Source organism: Rousettus aegyptiacus, unplaced genomic scaffold (genome assembly GCF_014176215.1).
Source record: "Rousettus aegyptiacus isolate mRouAeg1 unplaced genomic scaffold, mRouAeg1.p scaffold_m13_p_11, whole genome shotgun sequence".
NCBI classification, from domain to species: Eukaryota; Metazoa; Chordata; class Mammalia; order Chiroptera; family Pteropodidae; genus Rousettus; species Rousettus aegyptiacus.
Genome location: NW_023416286.1, coordinates 42133627 through 42149056, shown reverse-complemented (window position 1 = coordinate 42149056; position 15430 = coordinate 42133627). Strand labels below are relative to the sequence as shown.

The following is a 15430-nucleotide window of genomic DNA, read 5'->3' as shown; positions in this document are numbered from 1 at the left end:
GAATGTGGATGTTAGGGAAATGGGATCACAGAAAGAGAAGGCTAATTCCACTCAGGCTGGGCTTAATTCTCTCCTTCCTTCTCATCCTTACTGCTTGTGGTTTCAAAGTTTGCTCTGCATTAAAATGTGTCAGTTCTCAACAATTACAATAGACTAAAAACATACATTTCTTTGTTGGTAATAAGCTTTCTTAAATTAAGCCTATAAATTTAAAAATACAACACTTACCAATTGTTAAAGTGAGACAACAGAAGACTCCAGTGTGGTATAGTGACCGAGCTCTGGACCAGGAATCAAATCTTTTGCATGTTTCTTGCCCTGCCACCAGTCTGCTCTGACCTCCGAAACTTCTCTGGGCCCTGTCCACAATGGGGCGCAGCCAAATAGCCTAATTACCAACCGTTATGAGGGTAAAATGAGAATATAAGGGGTCCTGTTTTAAATGCCATGTTTGAAAAAACAGCGAGAGAAGTACAACTTGAGTATTAAGAGGTTTGTGTTGGTAAGAAATGCCATCATCAGAATCTCTGAGGAACTTCCTGAGAACAAGGCCTCAATGGATTGTTGGGAGCCTTTGAGTGTCCGAACCTGAGGCTGGCATCAGACGGCCAAGGGCACATGCTATTGACAGCGACTCAGAGACTGCTGGGCTGTATGGGCAGGTCTAACCCAGGATAGCATGCTGTTGTCACTCTGGAAATTTGCATAGATGCTGTCACTGCTTGGATGAAAATCTGGGAGGGTTCAGACCCACTGCCCATCATGTGTAACAAAAGACAAAGTCATAATGTTGTTCAGCTTTCCACCCAAGGTCCTGCCCGCTATGGGTACACTGGACATATGTCCGTTTCCTTTTCTTATGTGTTTGAGTCAGCCTCCCATGGCTCACCTACTTTGTTGTTCTCGATCTCTAGGCACAAGCCAGAGAGCTCTTTATTGCTCACATCATTTCACTTTTCCCAAAGGGCTCTAGAGCACCATCAGGACCCTCAGCTGAGTTAGCAAAGAAATGAGGTTATCCGAAAGAACCTAGTAGCTCTGTAACAATCAGCCTTACCACTTAGGAAAATCATGTCCTCTCTGGCCTGTTTCTGACCCGCAGGAGACTAAGAATGAGTCCCTTCCAAGGTAATTTGCTGACAGTGGAGCTTGTGCTTGCCTCCCAGGTTAGCTAATGTCGCCATCTAGAGGCAACTTAAAAGAGCTACATCAAGAGGTAACCTCTATTTTTGTAATTTCTGAACCGTCAACACTTCATTTTCTTGCCCTTAGAAATTCAGAATCCTTCTTTCATCCACAGTGTGGCTTTGGCTGCATCCGTGACTCGAGGGAAGCCCTTCTCCAAAGCCAGCTAGTACGGCTGCTTCCTACTGGTTCCAATGCCCCCTTCTGTTATACTCACTTACTATACACATAAAAAATAAATCTTTTAATTGCTTTGTAACTGGCACAGATGGCATAATTCAAAGTCACATTTTTATTTAACAGACTGAAATATCACACTCTAGCTCTGATTGACAGTACAGGGATCATTATGGTTGAAGTTTTACAAAATTATATTCAGCTGTAGCATCATGTTCTGCAAGTTATTTCATAAAATGAGAAATGGGGGTTTGAATAAATAAATAAAAAAAAAATCTAGAAAATAACAACCCAAACTAAAGAAAGGCATCTGTCATAACTGAGAATTATGCTTTCTGGTTTTAAAAGATCTTGCTACTTTATTAACAATCAAGAAGAGCTGCAAAATCCTGGCTTATCAATATAGTAGGTGCTCCTCAGAACAGGAACCTCAAAGCCAGGCCTTGTTGAAACTGAGTCTGAACTGGCTTTGAAGGAATCTTTCATTTTTGAGGAGCTACGAGATTCATGGGTCTTTGATAAGAAATCATCATAAAGAGGATTATAGTGGAGGAGAAATCATATCATTAACTTCTCATCACTGTAGGACTCAGGGGAAAAAGCTCAATGTCCTGTTCCTACAGGAGGATGTCAGAAAGTCTTAAGTCCCATTTAGGTTATAACCTGTAATTTTCAGGGTTAAGATTGCAGAGTGGCCAATGACACAAACTCTCATTAGCAACAATTTGGGTTTACAGCATTAACCTGAGCCGTTTCCTGAAGTTACCTGTACTGCTATTCCAGAGTAGAGACAAATATTTACTGGGTAGGGTGGAAATGGGAGCAGGGGAGGGGAGCAGAAATCACCTTGCTCCAGGGCAGCAGAGATGATTACTCAGTAGGGGTTTGTATAGAGTCTGTAACCACAAGGAATTTTCTATTAAAGTGAACTACAAATGGGAATCCCTCTGACTTTGGTGATTATAGGCACCAGTGACCAAATTTTAACTTGGGAAAGGCATTCATGTGTTGGTTGGGGCTCCCGGGCAGGATTTAATATTGAACTCAATTCCTGCCTATTGATTTTATATCTGTTCTGCAGAAATGTCTGGATTTCTCAAATCCAATCCAAAGGCCACTACTTGAAGTGAGCTCCCTATGTCAGACACTAAATACAGAAGGTTTCTATCAGTACACAACATCCTCAGTGCACTCTCTCCAGATCACAAAGAGAGCATGGTTGTGCTGTAACTTAGGGAATATCAAAATGAAAATCCAGGTGGGTGCATAGTTAGTCTTCCTGGACAGGGCCATAGGCTGTGAGCCACTGCTGGCTGTTCCTTGGCTCAGTGTGCCTGTGTTACTTCCATGGGGCCCTTCAGGTCTGCTGCAGACTTGTCCAGGGCAGGTTTCTTTGAGTAATCTCGTTCTCCAAAAATGGTGCTTCCTATGCGGACATTCGTAGATCCTACTTCAATCTGTGGGAAAAAAGAGAAAGTATCCAGGGCTGAGTCTAAAATAATGAACAGCAGCAAACGCTGAAGTTATGCCTCTCGTTCTGGCTCTCGAGGGGCTTCTGTGAGAATAATGACAAGGCAGCTAAGGGGGAGTACAGGTTCTCTTTGGGGGCAATGTGACCTCCGAGGGGTGTTTCAGAAAAAAGTCAGGATTTCTTCAGCCTTCACAGTGACTGGGGAATCTGGCTGGCACTTAGCTGGGCGGGGGCCAGGGAAATCAGACGTCCTGCAGTTTGCGGGATACGGCAGCACCATGAGGAGTTGCCTTGCATCGCACACACCTTTCTAATGTTCCCTGGCCAGGTAGATAAAAACACTTCGTTATCACTGTCTCAGCACAGAGTCTAATTCCATTTTACTTATAAACACAAAGTGTTTTTGCATTGTTTTAATATACATAATTTTCTAGGAATGCAACTACTTACTGTCTATGTAGAGGGAAGTTTATGCTTTGATTTCTGGAACTCCATAGAGTTTACTGTTCCAGAAAATCATGTATTTGCGTTGCCAAGATAGTATACCTATATAAGTATATTTTTATAGTTGTTGCATTCATGGTGAATCTACATATAAGATTAAGCATCAGACTACTTCACGACTTATTGTCATATATCTATGTCCAGCATTTACATAGTGAAATGCCTTTTTAAAAATCATAGTTTAATTTCTTCTTATTTTCCTTTAGATTCCACTTAGGGAATTATACTGAGTTTTAAAAATTATGTGTCAGGCTACAATTTCTACACATTTCATTAAAAAAAAAAAAGAAGTGGGGGCGGGGGGGAATGTTAGAATAGTTGAGAACTATGACAATAAGGTGCTCCATTGCTCAGGGAGATTTTTCAAAGGTTTCTCAAACAAAAACTGATTCTTGCTGTGGTCTTTTGGACCTTATCATCGAGGCAGGCAATAGTACCCAGAAGGACACTTACTGCATGCTGGAAGTCCATGGACATGCCCATGCTCAGCTCAACCTGGTCAGCAGTGATGTTCAGCTTTTTACATAGCTCCTCCCGGAGTGACAATAACATCTGACAGAAAGACAAGCATGATACCTATTTTATTCCTGCCTCTCTAGGATGCCTGAAAGTCGCCGAATCTCAACATCTCTAACAAAGATTATTTACTTCTCATGGTTTCAAGGGCTGTTGAAATTGCCAGCAGTTACTGAAAGGGTTTTTAGCAAATTCACCCTTTTAAGAAAACTACCAGAAAAATAGAGAGCTCATTTTCTCTAAAGACTGTGTTTTAGCCAGGATCAAACTGAGTTGAGAAAGGTCTATGAGGTTTCAGGAACATGTTTTTTGCTATTGAGAAGAGTTCAGAACAAGGTTATAATATCTGACAGGCAGCATCTGGGATATCTTTGACGTTTACTGCAACAACCAGCCCTGCAACAGCACTTCCTTAAGCTGCTTCTTTAGCATGTGAGCAATCCCCCTATGCCTGGCCCCCAGTACCTGGAAGTCTGGATTTGGTCCTTGACTAAGATCATGCCCGAAGCTTCCTATGGTCATCAGCCCCACAAATTCCAGGCTGGGGCACTTGGTATTTATGTGTTCCACCATGGCTACTGTCTCTGAAGGTAGAAGGCCATGTTTACCTTCATAAAAAGAAAGAGAAGACATTTATACCAAAATGTTTTAAGTAGCCAGAGAAAGGTTCCATTTTCATCTCTTCCTTTTAATAGAGGCGGTGACTCTCAGACAAAAGGACCTCTGGAAAGAATTTGCCTTCAAGTCCAAAAGAGTAACTTTACATTTGAGGTCTTTGTCTATGTTTTTCCCCTTCTGCTCAGGTTCTGAATTTCTCAAGGAAGAAATACCTCAATATTTGAGCCAAGAACAGCTAGAGTAGAGGGAAAAGAAAAAATACTGCTTTTCTTGGAACACTAAGAAGATTCACATTGCCAAAATGCCAGATTAACCTAAGAATTATTTTTTCAAATCTGGTATTTCTATAGTTTTATTAATTACTAGAATTATGTATATATAAAAAAAAACCTTGAAAATAAAGTCTGTATTACACAGTTTTGACCATATATTTATAAAATTTAACTGAACTTGCTAATTAACAAGAAGAGGACTCTGAAGAAAATGATTATTTGTTATGCAGTTATAAGGATTACTGATACCGTCTTTCCCTCACTTATCAAATAGAACACTCACTTCAGTCTTATTAGGGCAAGTTACAACTAACTATCAAGAAATGATATAATAGACTTATCTGGAGTCACTGTCAGATTTATCTACATTGATAATGTAATGTATAATCTGTGCATGTATATACAATAATTGTTAAAATTTACTGAACACTTAAGTGCTAGGCACATGTGGCAAATTCTAAGAGCTTTTCATTTAATATAATAACTTTATGAAGTAAGTACTCTTACTATCTACATTCTAAACATGAGGAAACTGAGGCACAGGGAAGCTTAGGACCTTTTTCAACATCTCACAACAGAACTGTGGAACTGAGATTTGAACCCAGGTAGCTTGACTCCAGGGCCCATCCAGAAAACAGATGCCTATACTGTGTTCCTTCATGCTAAGATTTGGTGAACACTGGTGCTCTGATGGTTGTAGGGAAATACCTGATCTGTAAACACTTATTCTTAACACATAGCTAATAAGTAAGATGTGCAGGGTTCTATGCCAACAGCTTTACCTGCATTAGCATATTTAATCTTCAAAACACCCTCTGTAGTAAGTACTATTATATCATTGTCGGACAAAGAAACTGAGGTACTGAGGGGTTCCGTTACAAAGCTGCAAAGCGGTGGAGCTCCAATCCAAGGTCTGTGTGATTTCAAAGCCCACGCTCTGTTTAGTGTGTTATACTGTTAAACCGGAGCCCTAAAAGATATTCACTGACTGGTGCTCAGAGTGTTTTGTTGTTGTTTTTTTCCTATTTTCTTCCCATGTAACACTAAGTAATTTATTTTTAAAGATCTGAGAAGTATTATACATGTAACTTTGCAACCTCTTTCAGGAGTGATGGTGACTTCTGGGAATTTTCAGATCAAAGCCACAATCCCTTTCTTGATTTTCCTTGTCTGTCTCCTCAAGACTTAAGAAATAACAAATCATGATGTAGTAAAGAACATTTACGGAGTGGTGTGGATGTCATTGTGCCACCTAGACTGTATAAAACACATCTTACTTAAAGGCCTGTGATTTCTTCCTACAACTTTAGCTATCAGGTACTTAGGCCTGCCACTCTTCCTGAGCTTCAACCATCCTGAAGGAAGAAAAATCTACAATACAGTTCTGGTTACTTACTCTCTTCTCCACTGGTGTTAATCTGGACCATAACCTTTAACCTTTCAGAGGAAGCTTTTTTCTGCCAAGAACTGTTGACTTTGTCTGCCAACTTCATAGAATCCACTGTTTCCAGCATGAAGAGATTGGGGACAGCTGTTAAAAGAGAGTCAAAGTAATTCTTCATTTATCCTACAGCAGCAAGCCACATGCGATAAATCTCTTGATAGATGGAAAAATACTTTACCAAGAAAGGAAAAAGACAGTTAAGTCTCAGTTCTGCTAAAAAGACTTATGTGAAAGCTTTATTAGATATATAAGTTCGAATTTCAGACCATTGCTGTCCAATCAGTAAAGTCAAAGGAGAAACGGTGACACACTACAATTATGCAGCACATGTATCCATATGCTCCAAGAAGCTAATAATTGTAGAGATCCCTAATAGTAGGCTGGGTCTGATTAAATCTCAGTTCAAACTGAGAGAAGCAGGTCAAGATTACAATAAACAAAGGATAAGTAGTGGAAGCAAAAATGCATCTCTGGCGTGACATCACCATGTTCTTACACTTTCTGGGATCAGGATGTCACGAATGAAACCATCAAGATAGTGAAAAGACAATCCATGAGATGGGAGAATATATCTGCAAATCATATATCTGAGAAAGTTCTAGTACCCAGAATATATAAAGAACTTTTATTATTCAATAAAGGATAAATAACCTAGTTTAAAAAAGAGCAAAGGACTTGAATAGACATTTCTCCAAAGAACACATACGAATGGCCAATAAGCACATGCAAAGATGCCCAACTTCATTAGTCACTAGGGAAAATGCAAATCAAAATGACAATGAGATACTATTTCACATATTTTTATGACTATTTTAACTCCTTTGCTGACTTACTACTGTAACTCTTTGTTGTGTTAACTTATCACAGTCTAACTTTAAGTGGTGCTATACCACTTCACATAAAGTTTAAGAATCTTAGTGTACTTATATTTTTCCATTTCTATTTTTAAGCTATTGTTGTCTTGTATGTTGCTCTGACATATATTATAAACCCTACATCCTTATTTTTGCTTATGTGATAACATATTATAATAATGAAACAATAGAGAAAAGTAGATGAAATCAAAAGCTGGCTCTTTGAGAAGACTGATAAAAGTGATAAACCTCTAGTCAGATAGACTAGGGAAAAAAAAGAAAGACACAGATTACCAATATCAGGAATGAGAGCGTTGACATCACTACAGACTCTAAAAGGATAATAAGAGGAATTACAAACAACCTTATACCCATAAATTCATTAATTTAGATGGAATGGACAAATTCCTTGAAAGACACTAAGTACCAAAACTCAAAATTCAAATTCCTTGAAAGACACTAAGTACCAACACTCAAAATCTGTTCAAGAAGAAACAGATTATGTGAACAGCCTTATATCTATCTACTAATGAAATTGGAACTATAATTAAAAACCTTCCCACAAAGAAAACTCTAGGCTCCACTGGTAAAGTTTACCAAACAGGGAAGAGATAATACCAATTATACACAAACTCTTAAAAAAGGCTGAAGGAGGGAATACTTCCTCATTCATTCTATGATGCCAGCATTACCCTGATATGAAATCCAAATAAAGATATTTTAAAAAAGGAAAACTACAGACCAAAGTCCCTTGTGAAAATAGATGTAAAAATCATAAGCAATATTTAACAAATCAAATGCAACATTATATTAAAAGGATAATACTTTATGACCAAGTGAACTCTATCCCCAGGAATGCAGGGTTGATTTAACATTTGAAAATCAATAAATGTAATTCAATATGTTAACAACTAAAAAAGAAAAACCACATGATCATATTTAGAGTTTTATCCTACCCATCAATTTGTTGACATTTTGCTTCTGCAGGTGGCCAATGAAGTGCCATTTGATCTCAGGACATGAAGACAGAATCTGAAGAAAAAAAGTAACCATGTTTGATTTAGATTTTATGGAGGCCTTGCTGGCTCAATGCCTTAAACACTTCCTCATGACCTTTCATGTCTATGCAATAAAACACTATCACATCTTCACCCAGGCTCCAAAGGAGAGAAAAAAATCTGAGACTTTTGTTCTTTCTCTTCCTTGTTCCTGTCAACTCCCTCCATCTTTCAGACATTGTCCATTAAGAATGAACAAAGTTTTCAAATCTCAAAAGGATCCAAGAGTACAGCAAACTCTTAAAAATCACTATCTTAAACCTCAAAGGAGAAAACTACAGTCTTAATAAAGAAAGAAAAACAGAAAGACTGGGGGCTCATGTTGGGTGAATGTAGACATCTCCCGCCAGTTCAACCTCAAGCTCTAAAACTCAACCACCAACATGGGTCTATAATTGTCAACTGAAGAGCCAAGAATTAGATACAAACTCAAGAATTCAGAGATTCACTTACTTTAGGATTTGATGCTTTTTCTAGCAGTTCTTGAACCTAAAGGATTTAAAAAGATAGGTCAGAAATCTGGTAAACATGACTCTTCCAAAAGCAGTTTGGAAAAGGGCTCTTACATAGTTCTCCCCGAAAGAGCGCTGGCCATGACTATAGGCCTCAATCACCATGTCTGCAGGTTTGGTTTTGCTGACTGCTACTAGCCGGGGCTGGATGGCCGGGAGATCCTGTGAAGAGGGAAAGAGCCAGATGAATGAATGTTTGGGAATATTATCCCAGTAAGTCCTGTAAGATAGATCCTGTATAATAGATTGGTATAAATTTTAACTTCGTATTTGGTATTTATTTTTCTAATACTGCAAGGGAGATAAGTATCAAATAGTATTGATCAACTGTCTTTCAAATTTCAAATGCATTGCATCTAAATCTGTTGGCGACTTTACTAGCCAGCAAAAGACATTTCTCAGGAGAGTTGGGCAGGTCAGTAAAAGCAGTATATTTCTTTAAGATGCAGTCTTTGACCAACTGCATCAGTTTCATCTGGGTCCCACTCCAGACCTAATGAATTGGAATCTTTGGGGCAGAAGTCTCAGAATCTCCTTTTAAACAAACTCTCCAGATGATTCTCTTGCATACCAAGGTTGGAGGTTTAAAAATCACTTCATTGAGAGAAGGCATTGCTCTATGACTAGAAGAGAGGGGACTTCTGGATTCTGAAACCCCATAGTTAACAGTTTTGGAAATTCATTCCAGTCCTGGTGTAATTATTAATACTGTTCCCATTCACTTTCAAAAATGGCCCACTTAGAATAACTATGTAATCTATTGTTCAATCTAATCAAGAACCAGCAGCGGAACTGAGACAGGGACACATAAAAAAACTCTGGATTCAGATTAGATCTTTCTGATCCCTGTTCTCACCGCCATTACATAGCAAGCAAGGCTTCCCTACATTCTGCTGCAACCAAATCCACAGAGTAAGAAATCCACCTCTCCTTACATAGCTATTTTCATGGACCCCACCATCCTTTGCAATATTTACAGAATCACAGTATTCCCAAAAGGCTTGAAGGGTCAGGTCAATTAGCAAAGAGTTCCTTTTCCTTCTGAGGGCTTCATTACTGCCCTCAGAAGTTGAGACCACGTCATGACTCCTAGTATCACGTTGATGAATTCATTGTTTCCAAACAGAAATGTAGAACAGGCAGCAAATGTGACTGAGAGTTATGCTGGGAGACCTTCTCAGTGTGATGTTTATTAGGGAAATCCCTAGTTTCTTCTCAGGAAAGCACTGAGAATCATAGAATACTAACTCTAGGTGTGAGCTTAGAGCAATCAGAGCTCTCATTCTCTTGCCTATGTAGATGAGGAAACTCAGGGCCAGAGTATTTAAGTGACTTGTTCAAGGTAACATCTAACTAGTAGCCGAAGAAAGACTATACTAATACAAGTCTTCTATCTCCAGGCCAATATTCTGATTTCTGACACCACAAATACTTGATCAGAGAACTCTCTGACCTCTCTGTACAAGTGTGACTCCATACCATTCAGCTTAAACTTGCACTGGGTGGGTGGGTAGGGGCAGATATTAACCCTTGGTCTGATAAAATTCCAAGAGATGAAATACCTATAAGGAAAAAAGTCTCCTCTTAAGGAAATTAGGTATCAGTTGCCTCCTGCCCCAATCGAGCATGTGCAGCTCAGGTGCTTCAAAAGTCCAGCTAATTTACTCTCTCCGTTGCCTACCCGTGGAATTGACATCTACTGAGCATCTTCTAGCTTTTAGACGCTGCCACACACGTGATCTCAGGTGGATCTGGCCTCCTTCCGGGTGCTCTTGTAGTGGAAATCTCTTACAGCTGCTGGCACAGGCTTGGTCCTTCCCCCGCCCGCTATCGCTGTTGATCCTTACATGAAGCGGGATGGACAAAAGGACGCGATGCCTGGAGACTGGTCATTTCCCGGGGTAGCGGATACCTTCTGCTCCAACTAAGCCAACCTCCAGAAAACCTGACTGATAAATCTGAGAGGTCACTGAGAAAACCCTTAGCTACCTCTTGGGGGCTCTGCAACCCGAGCTAAAGCCAAGGCGGCTGACTGGTCCCGCCCCTCCAGGATAGCCCTCTGCGTCACCGTGACGACCTATTCCCACGCAAGTGTCCCCTTCCTCAAAGCAGCCGCCCACTGTCCCCATGCTGTGCCCTTCCTCACCCGCGGCCGCCGCGCCACCGCCTGCTGCACGCGCTCGTTCACTGCCCGCAGAGCAAACGCGACTCCCAGCTCCGCCGACATGCTGCCAGCTCTCCACATTCCCAAGAGACCAACGTTAAGCCCCAGACCCGGGCAACCCCGGCCTGAGACCACCTTCCGGTCCCGCCCAGCAAACGTCTCCATATGACCCAATCAGTGCTCAGTACCGAATCGTCTCACCCAATCGGACAGTGCGGGGGCGGGGCGAGGGCGGGCTAGCGGACGGCCCCGCTCATTGGCGGCGGCCATCTTGGGGAGGTCGCCGTGGACAACCTGGCGCATCACTGGGCGCGGGGGCGATGATGCAGGGCCCTTATTGCGTTGTTCTGTGCCGCTTGAGCAATGCCGCCGCAGTGGGGATTTTCCTGACGCAAAAATGCGGCCTGTTCTCGGGGTCCTATTCCCTTTCAAGATACCTCACAAGTTTGCCAGTCCCTGGCTTTCAAAGAACTATCAACCAAGATTTCTGTGCGTGCGCAGGTACCAGGATTAGAACCCGCTAGAGCCGGGGACATCGCTTTAGTAGCTCAGATGTTCTTGTGATGAACTATTAAGAGATATAAAAGACCCAGCATTATTCTAATGTATGGTTATTTTCATCTTGTCATCCTTTAGACCACTGCCGCCCAATAGAAATGTGTGATCCATATATGTAATTTTAAAATTTCGGACAGGCACAAAATAAAAACTTTAAGGATACATTTTACTTAACTCAATATATCCAAAATAAGATGTCAACATGTAACCATTAGAAAAACTTCAAATAAGATATAATTTCTTTTAAACCTACTTAGTTTCCAAAGTCCAACATAGTTTTGATTTACAGCATGTCTCAGTTCTGGCCATGCATACTTCTAGCAGGCAGTAGCCACCTGTTGTTAGTGCTATCTTGTTGGAGCACACAGGCAGCTTTAGTCTAGCATGAGCTCAGCACACATTCAGTCCAATACTCGAGTCTACTGTTCAGCTCTAGGCAAAATGAAGGTCATACACGTGATGTAGAGGCAGACAATACAGAGATTAACACAGTAAAATACTGCATTTTTCAGGTGGTGAAATAGGTGCTGTGGGCAAGTAGAGATCAGTTTTGTTAAGGAAAGCACTTCTGGCTCTACCGTTGATTCTTAAACATTAATTCAACTTAATAAAGCAGGATGCTATTATGTTGGAGAAAGGGCTAAGGTTTATTCTCCAGGTTTTCTTGAGGAGTAGCTGGAAAGCAAAGGTAAACTTTCTTCTTCATTGCCTTTCTGGACTCCAGGGACTGATATGGAATTTCATGTGTTCTGTTTCAACACAATCTCTTTGAGCAAAATGTCACCAAGGACTTCTTTTTGGGGAGTCTTCATTTAGCAGGTACACATAACTGGTTATCTGTAAACTGGGGTTGTCAAAGACATTGGAAGTAATTGTGTTCAAATGCCTCTGGACTTCATAATTTCTATTCCTGTCAAAGTGATAAAAATTAAAAAATGACTAGAAAAGCCCTTCAAGGTTTGAATAGATGCTTGCTATAGCGATAAAGTTGGGAGGTGCTAGCCAGCAGTCAGTGGTGGGAGGAACAAGGAGGTTACAGCAGGGATGCCTATAGGAAGTATTGGGTGAGTAAGAAACAAAGTGATAGGCTATTTGGAAAACATCTAAACTTATCAATACCTCATAGATCTAAAGGATATGTAATCCAGGTGATAGGTGACTATGACAACAAGTAGGTCAGGTCTCTTTGGGTTATAGTCAACTCCCCACCTCCACCATCATGACGTATATGTGTGTGTGGCTCCCAGAATGGTCTTGCAAGAGTGATTTGAAATTTCAAACCAATTATGGTAGTGCTGGCAAGACTGGGTAGAGGTGGCACAGGAGTGACACAAGTTGAATCCTGGTTTCATCACTAAACTGTGATCTTGGATAAGTAACCAAACTTCTGTTTTTCATTTATAAAATAGTCTATATCTGCCCAGCTTGCAGTAAAGATCAAAATATTGCGTAACACACTTAGGAGAGTGCTCCCCCCAAATAGGTGCAAGTGTTCAATGAATTAGTCCCCTGCCCCAAGCTTATCCATTTAGTCAACCTTTATTAAGGCATTCTTCTGTAAAGGTACCTTGGGGGAGACCAAGATGAGTAAGACATGAACTTGGATGAGTGGATTTACTTCTGAGATGCTTTTTATCTCTAACATTCTATGACTTATGAAAATGGAAATAAGGACAAAAAGATCATGGTGACTCCAGTCCCATTTTCATTTCACATTTTCCAATTTCTTCTTAGCTGTGCTTTCGAATCAACTTCATTCCGCTTTTTTCTCATTTTCTTTTTTACTTTCTTCTCTTCCTCTTCCTTGGACCTCAACCATCTAATTTGACCTTTCATCCTTCCTTATTATATAATCCTTGAAAAAAATGCAAGTCCAAAATCACTTCGTCACCAGTAATTGTCTTTAAATTTCTCCAATAGCTTGCAAGGACAACGGGGAAAAGAGAAAGACTAAAAGTTAAATATCCAGAGGAACAGATTTTATAAATCTAAAACCTAGTATACTTATTCACCATAAATGCTGTCAAGCTTTTAAAACATTCACCCTGTAGTATAGTATAAGGCCCTGAATTATGAGAAAAACATTTATGGATTTTAAAATTATTTCCTTCTGAGATTACTGTGATCCTTTTTGGGGAATAAAAAAAAAAAAAAAGATAAACTAGAAAATTACTGTTGCCTGGTTACTTGGCTCTGAAGAGAAATGGAGAAATAGTGCCTATGTCTCAGTTTAAATGAATTCAAGTAGAGTAGCCATGACAGCAATCCTGCAAACATGCTGTCACATTTGGCTTTTGAAATGTCAATATGGATTCTAGAACCCTAGACCTGGAGAGGACCTTTAGAGATCATTTGATCTTTCATACAGAAAGAATAACATTTAAACTATCCCAAACAGCAGAGAATCTCCTAAGTTTCTGAAGACAACCAAAGAAAAAAATGTTATCTATCCTAATCCCTGAATTTATTTATTTTCTATTTGCAGATAACTACTTCTCCCCATTTCAAATTTTGGCATCCTCAGTAAAATCTTTAAAAATACTGTATTCTCCAATCTAATTTCCTCTTCTTTGGTCTCTGAGGAGCTAGAAAATACCTAGCCAACCGTTATGTAACTTTTATAAGTGTAAGGTTGTTAGAATCCCCTACTGCCTTTTCTGGGGTAGACCCATGAGCCTTATTTTTTTAAACTATTTTTTCTTTTGGTTTTAACATTTTGTTTTTTCTCTAGCCTTTTCAACTATTTTTCTAATTAGAGCCCAGAACTTAGCAATTCGGACTCTCAACAGGGCCAAACCAGCTTATTCTCTACATGCTACGTTTCTGTAGAGGTATGCTGCACTACGTTTGCGGCATTGCAACATCATTCCCTTCTTCCTCTGTGTGCTATCCTCTTTGTATTGTTATCACATTTGTCTGATTTTCCACTTAGTGGTAACCACTTAATAGTTGTGTACTTTCTAGCCTGTTTTTCCAGATAACTGAAAATAAATTATTTTGAACACATACATGCTAGGCACGGTGCTACCCCCTTCACGTGCATTATTTCATTTACTCCACTTGGCCCATTTACCCATTTTATGGATGAAGAAACTGAGGCCCAGAGAGGTTAAATAATTTATTCAAGACCTAATACCTTGGAAGTGGTAGAGAAGGGATTTGAATCTTGGAAGTCTAACTCCAGTATCTACATTTTTAACTTGCCTATTCAATTGTAAGTCCATATTATTGGTGTAGTAGGTCCTCAAACCAATAGAGAAAGTTTGAGAGCCCCATTAAAACACTTGAGAAATCCAAGGCTATGGTTGCCAGATTAAGCAAATGAAAATACAGGATATTCAGTTAAATGTTAATTTCATATAAACAACAAATAACTTTTTTTGTACAAGTATGTCTCGCAATATTTGGAAGATACTTATGCTAAAATCATTCATTGTTTATATAAATTTATATTAAATTTAACTGGGCATCCTGTATTTTATTTAGGAATTGTAGGCTGGGCATTTTTTCAAAGTACAGACTGAGACTTTCTCACTGAATTGATATCATAATGAGTTTTGGGTCAATTGAAGATTACCTCTGCCTTCTTGAGCAGAAGTGCAGTGGTGTATAGATTCTTTAAAATGATAAATCTCTATAGCACCTACCAAGAATTATGCCATGTTCCCAAATTAGTTGTTTAGTGTTTCTACATTGATAATGGGGATACATATTCATCCAAATATATTTTTTGGGTGATTTTATACTCAATTTCCTAGGCAGGGATGTTTTATTTCTTTATATTACCTATTCTAATATTAGCTATTGCTAAATTTACTTTAATAAAACTAAATACGGACTTATTTTATTTAGCAAGACTAAAAATAAAATTAAGACATAAATTCACACCTTTAGTGTTGTCCAAAACAATTCCTCCAGCTATCAACCCAAGGGAATTAATCCAGTATATCATTTATCTATAGATTAATATATCAAGAATCATTTCTCAGTTACAAAGAAGGTCATTAAGCCCTCGGGGCTCTTAAGAAGTAGAATTAATTTGATTATTCTATCGCCAGCTTACACAAAAGCAGAAATGAAATACAAACACAAAGTGA

At 39.4% G+C, this 15430-nt stretch overlaps 1 protein-coding gene across 2 annotated transcripts; it reads right to left on the bottom strand.

Moving 5' to 3' along the window:
• Window positions 1-1414: 1414 nt before the first annotated feature.
• PLPBP (pyridoxal phosphate binding protein) lies at window positions 1415-10913 on the bottom strand. Of its 2 annotated transcripts, none has more exons than XM_016155291.2 (8): window positions 10758-10913; window positions 8666-8773; window positions 8553-8588; window positions 7998-8073; window positions 6140-6274; window positions 4319-4461; window positions 3791-3889; window positions 1415-2819 (listed from the first exon to the last, which is right to left on the bottom strand). In XM_016155291.2, exons 1-8 carry the CDS (start codon window positions 10854-10856, stop codon window positions 2688-2690), a joined length of 828 nt encoding a protein of 275 aa, XP_016010777.2. In that variant the 5' UTR covers window positions 10857-10913; the 3' UTR covers window positions 1415-2687. The 2 variants fall into 2 exon arrangements, with proteins under 2 accessions (XP_016010777.2, XP_016010778.2); XM_016155292.2 differs by lacking the exon at window positions 10758-10913 and adding an exon at window positions 10293-10671.
• Between the last annotated feature and the right edge of the window lie 4517 nt (window positions 10914-15430).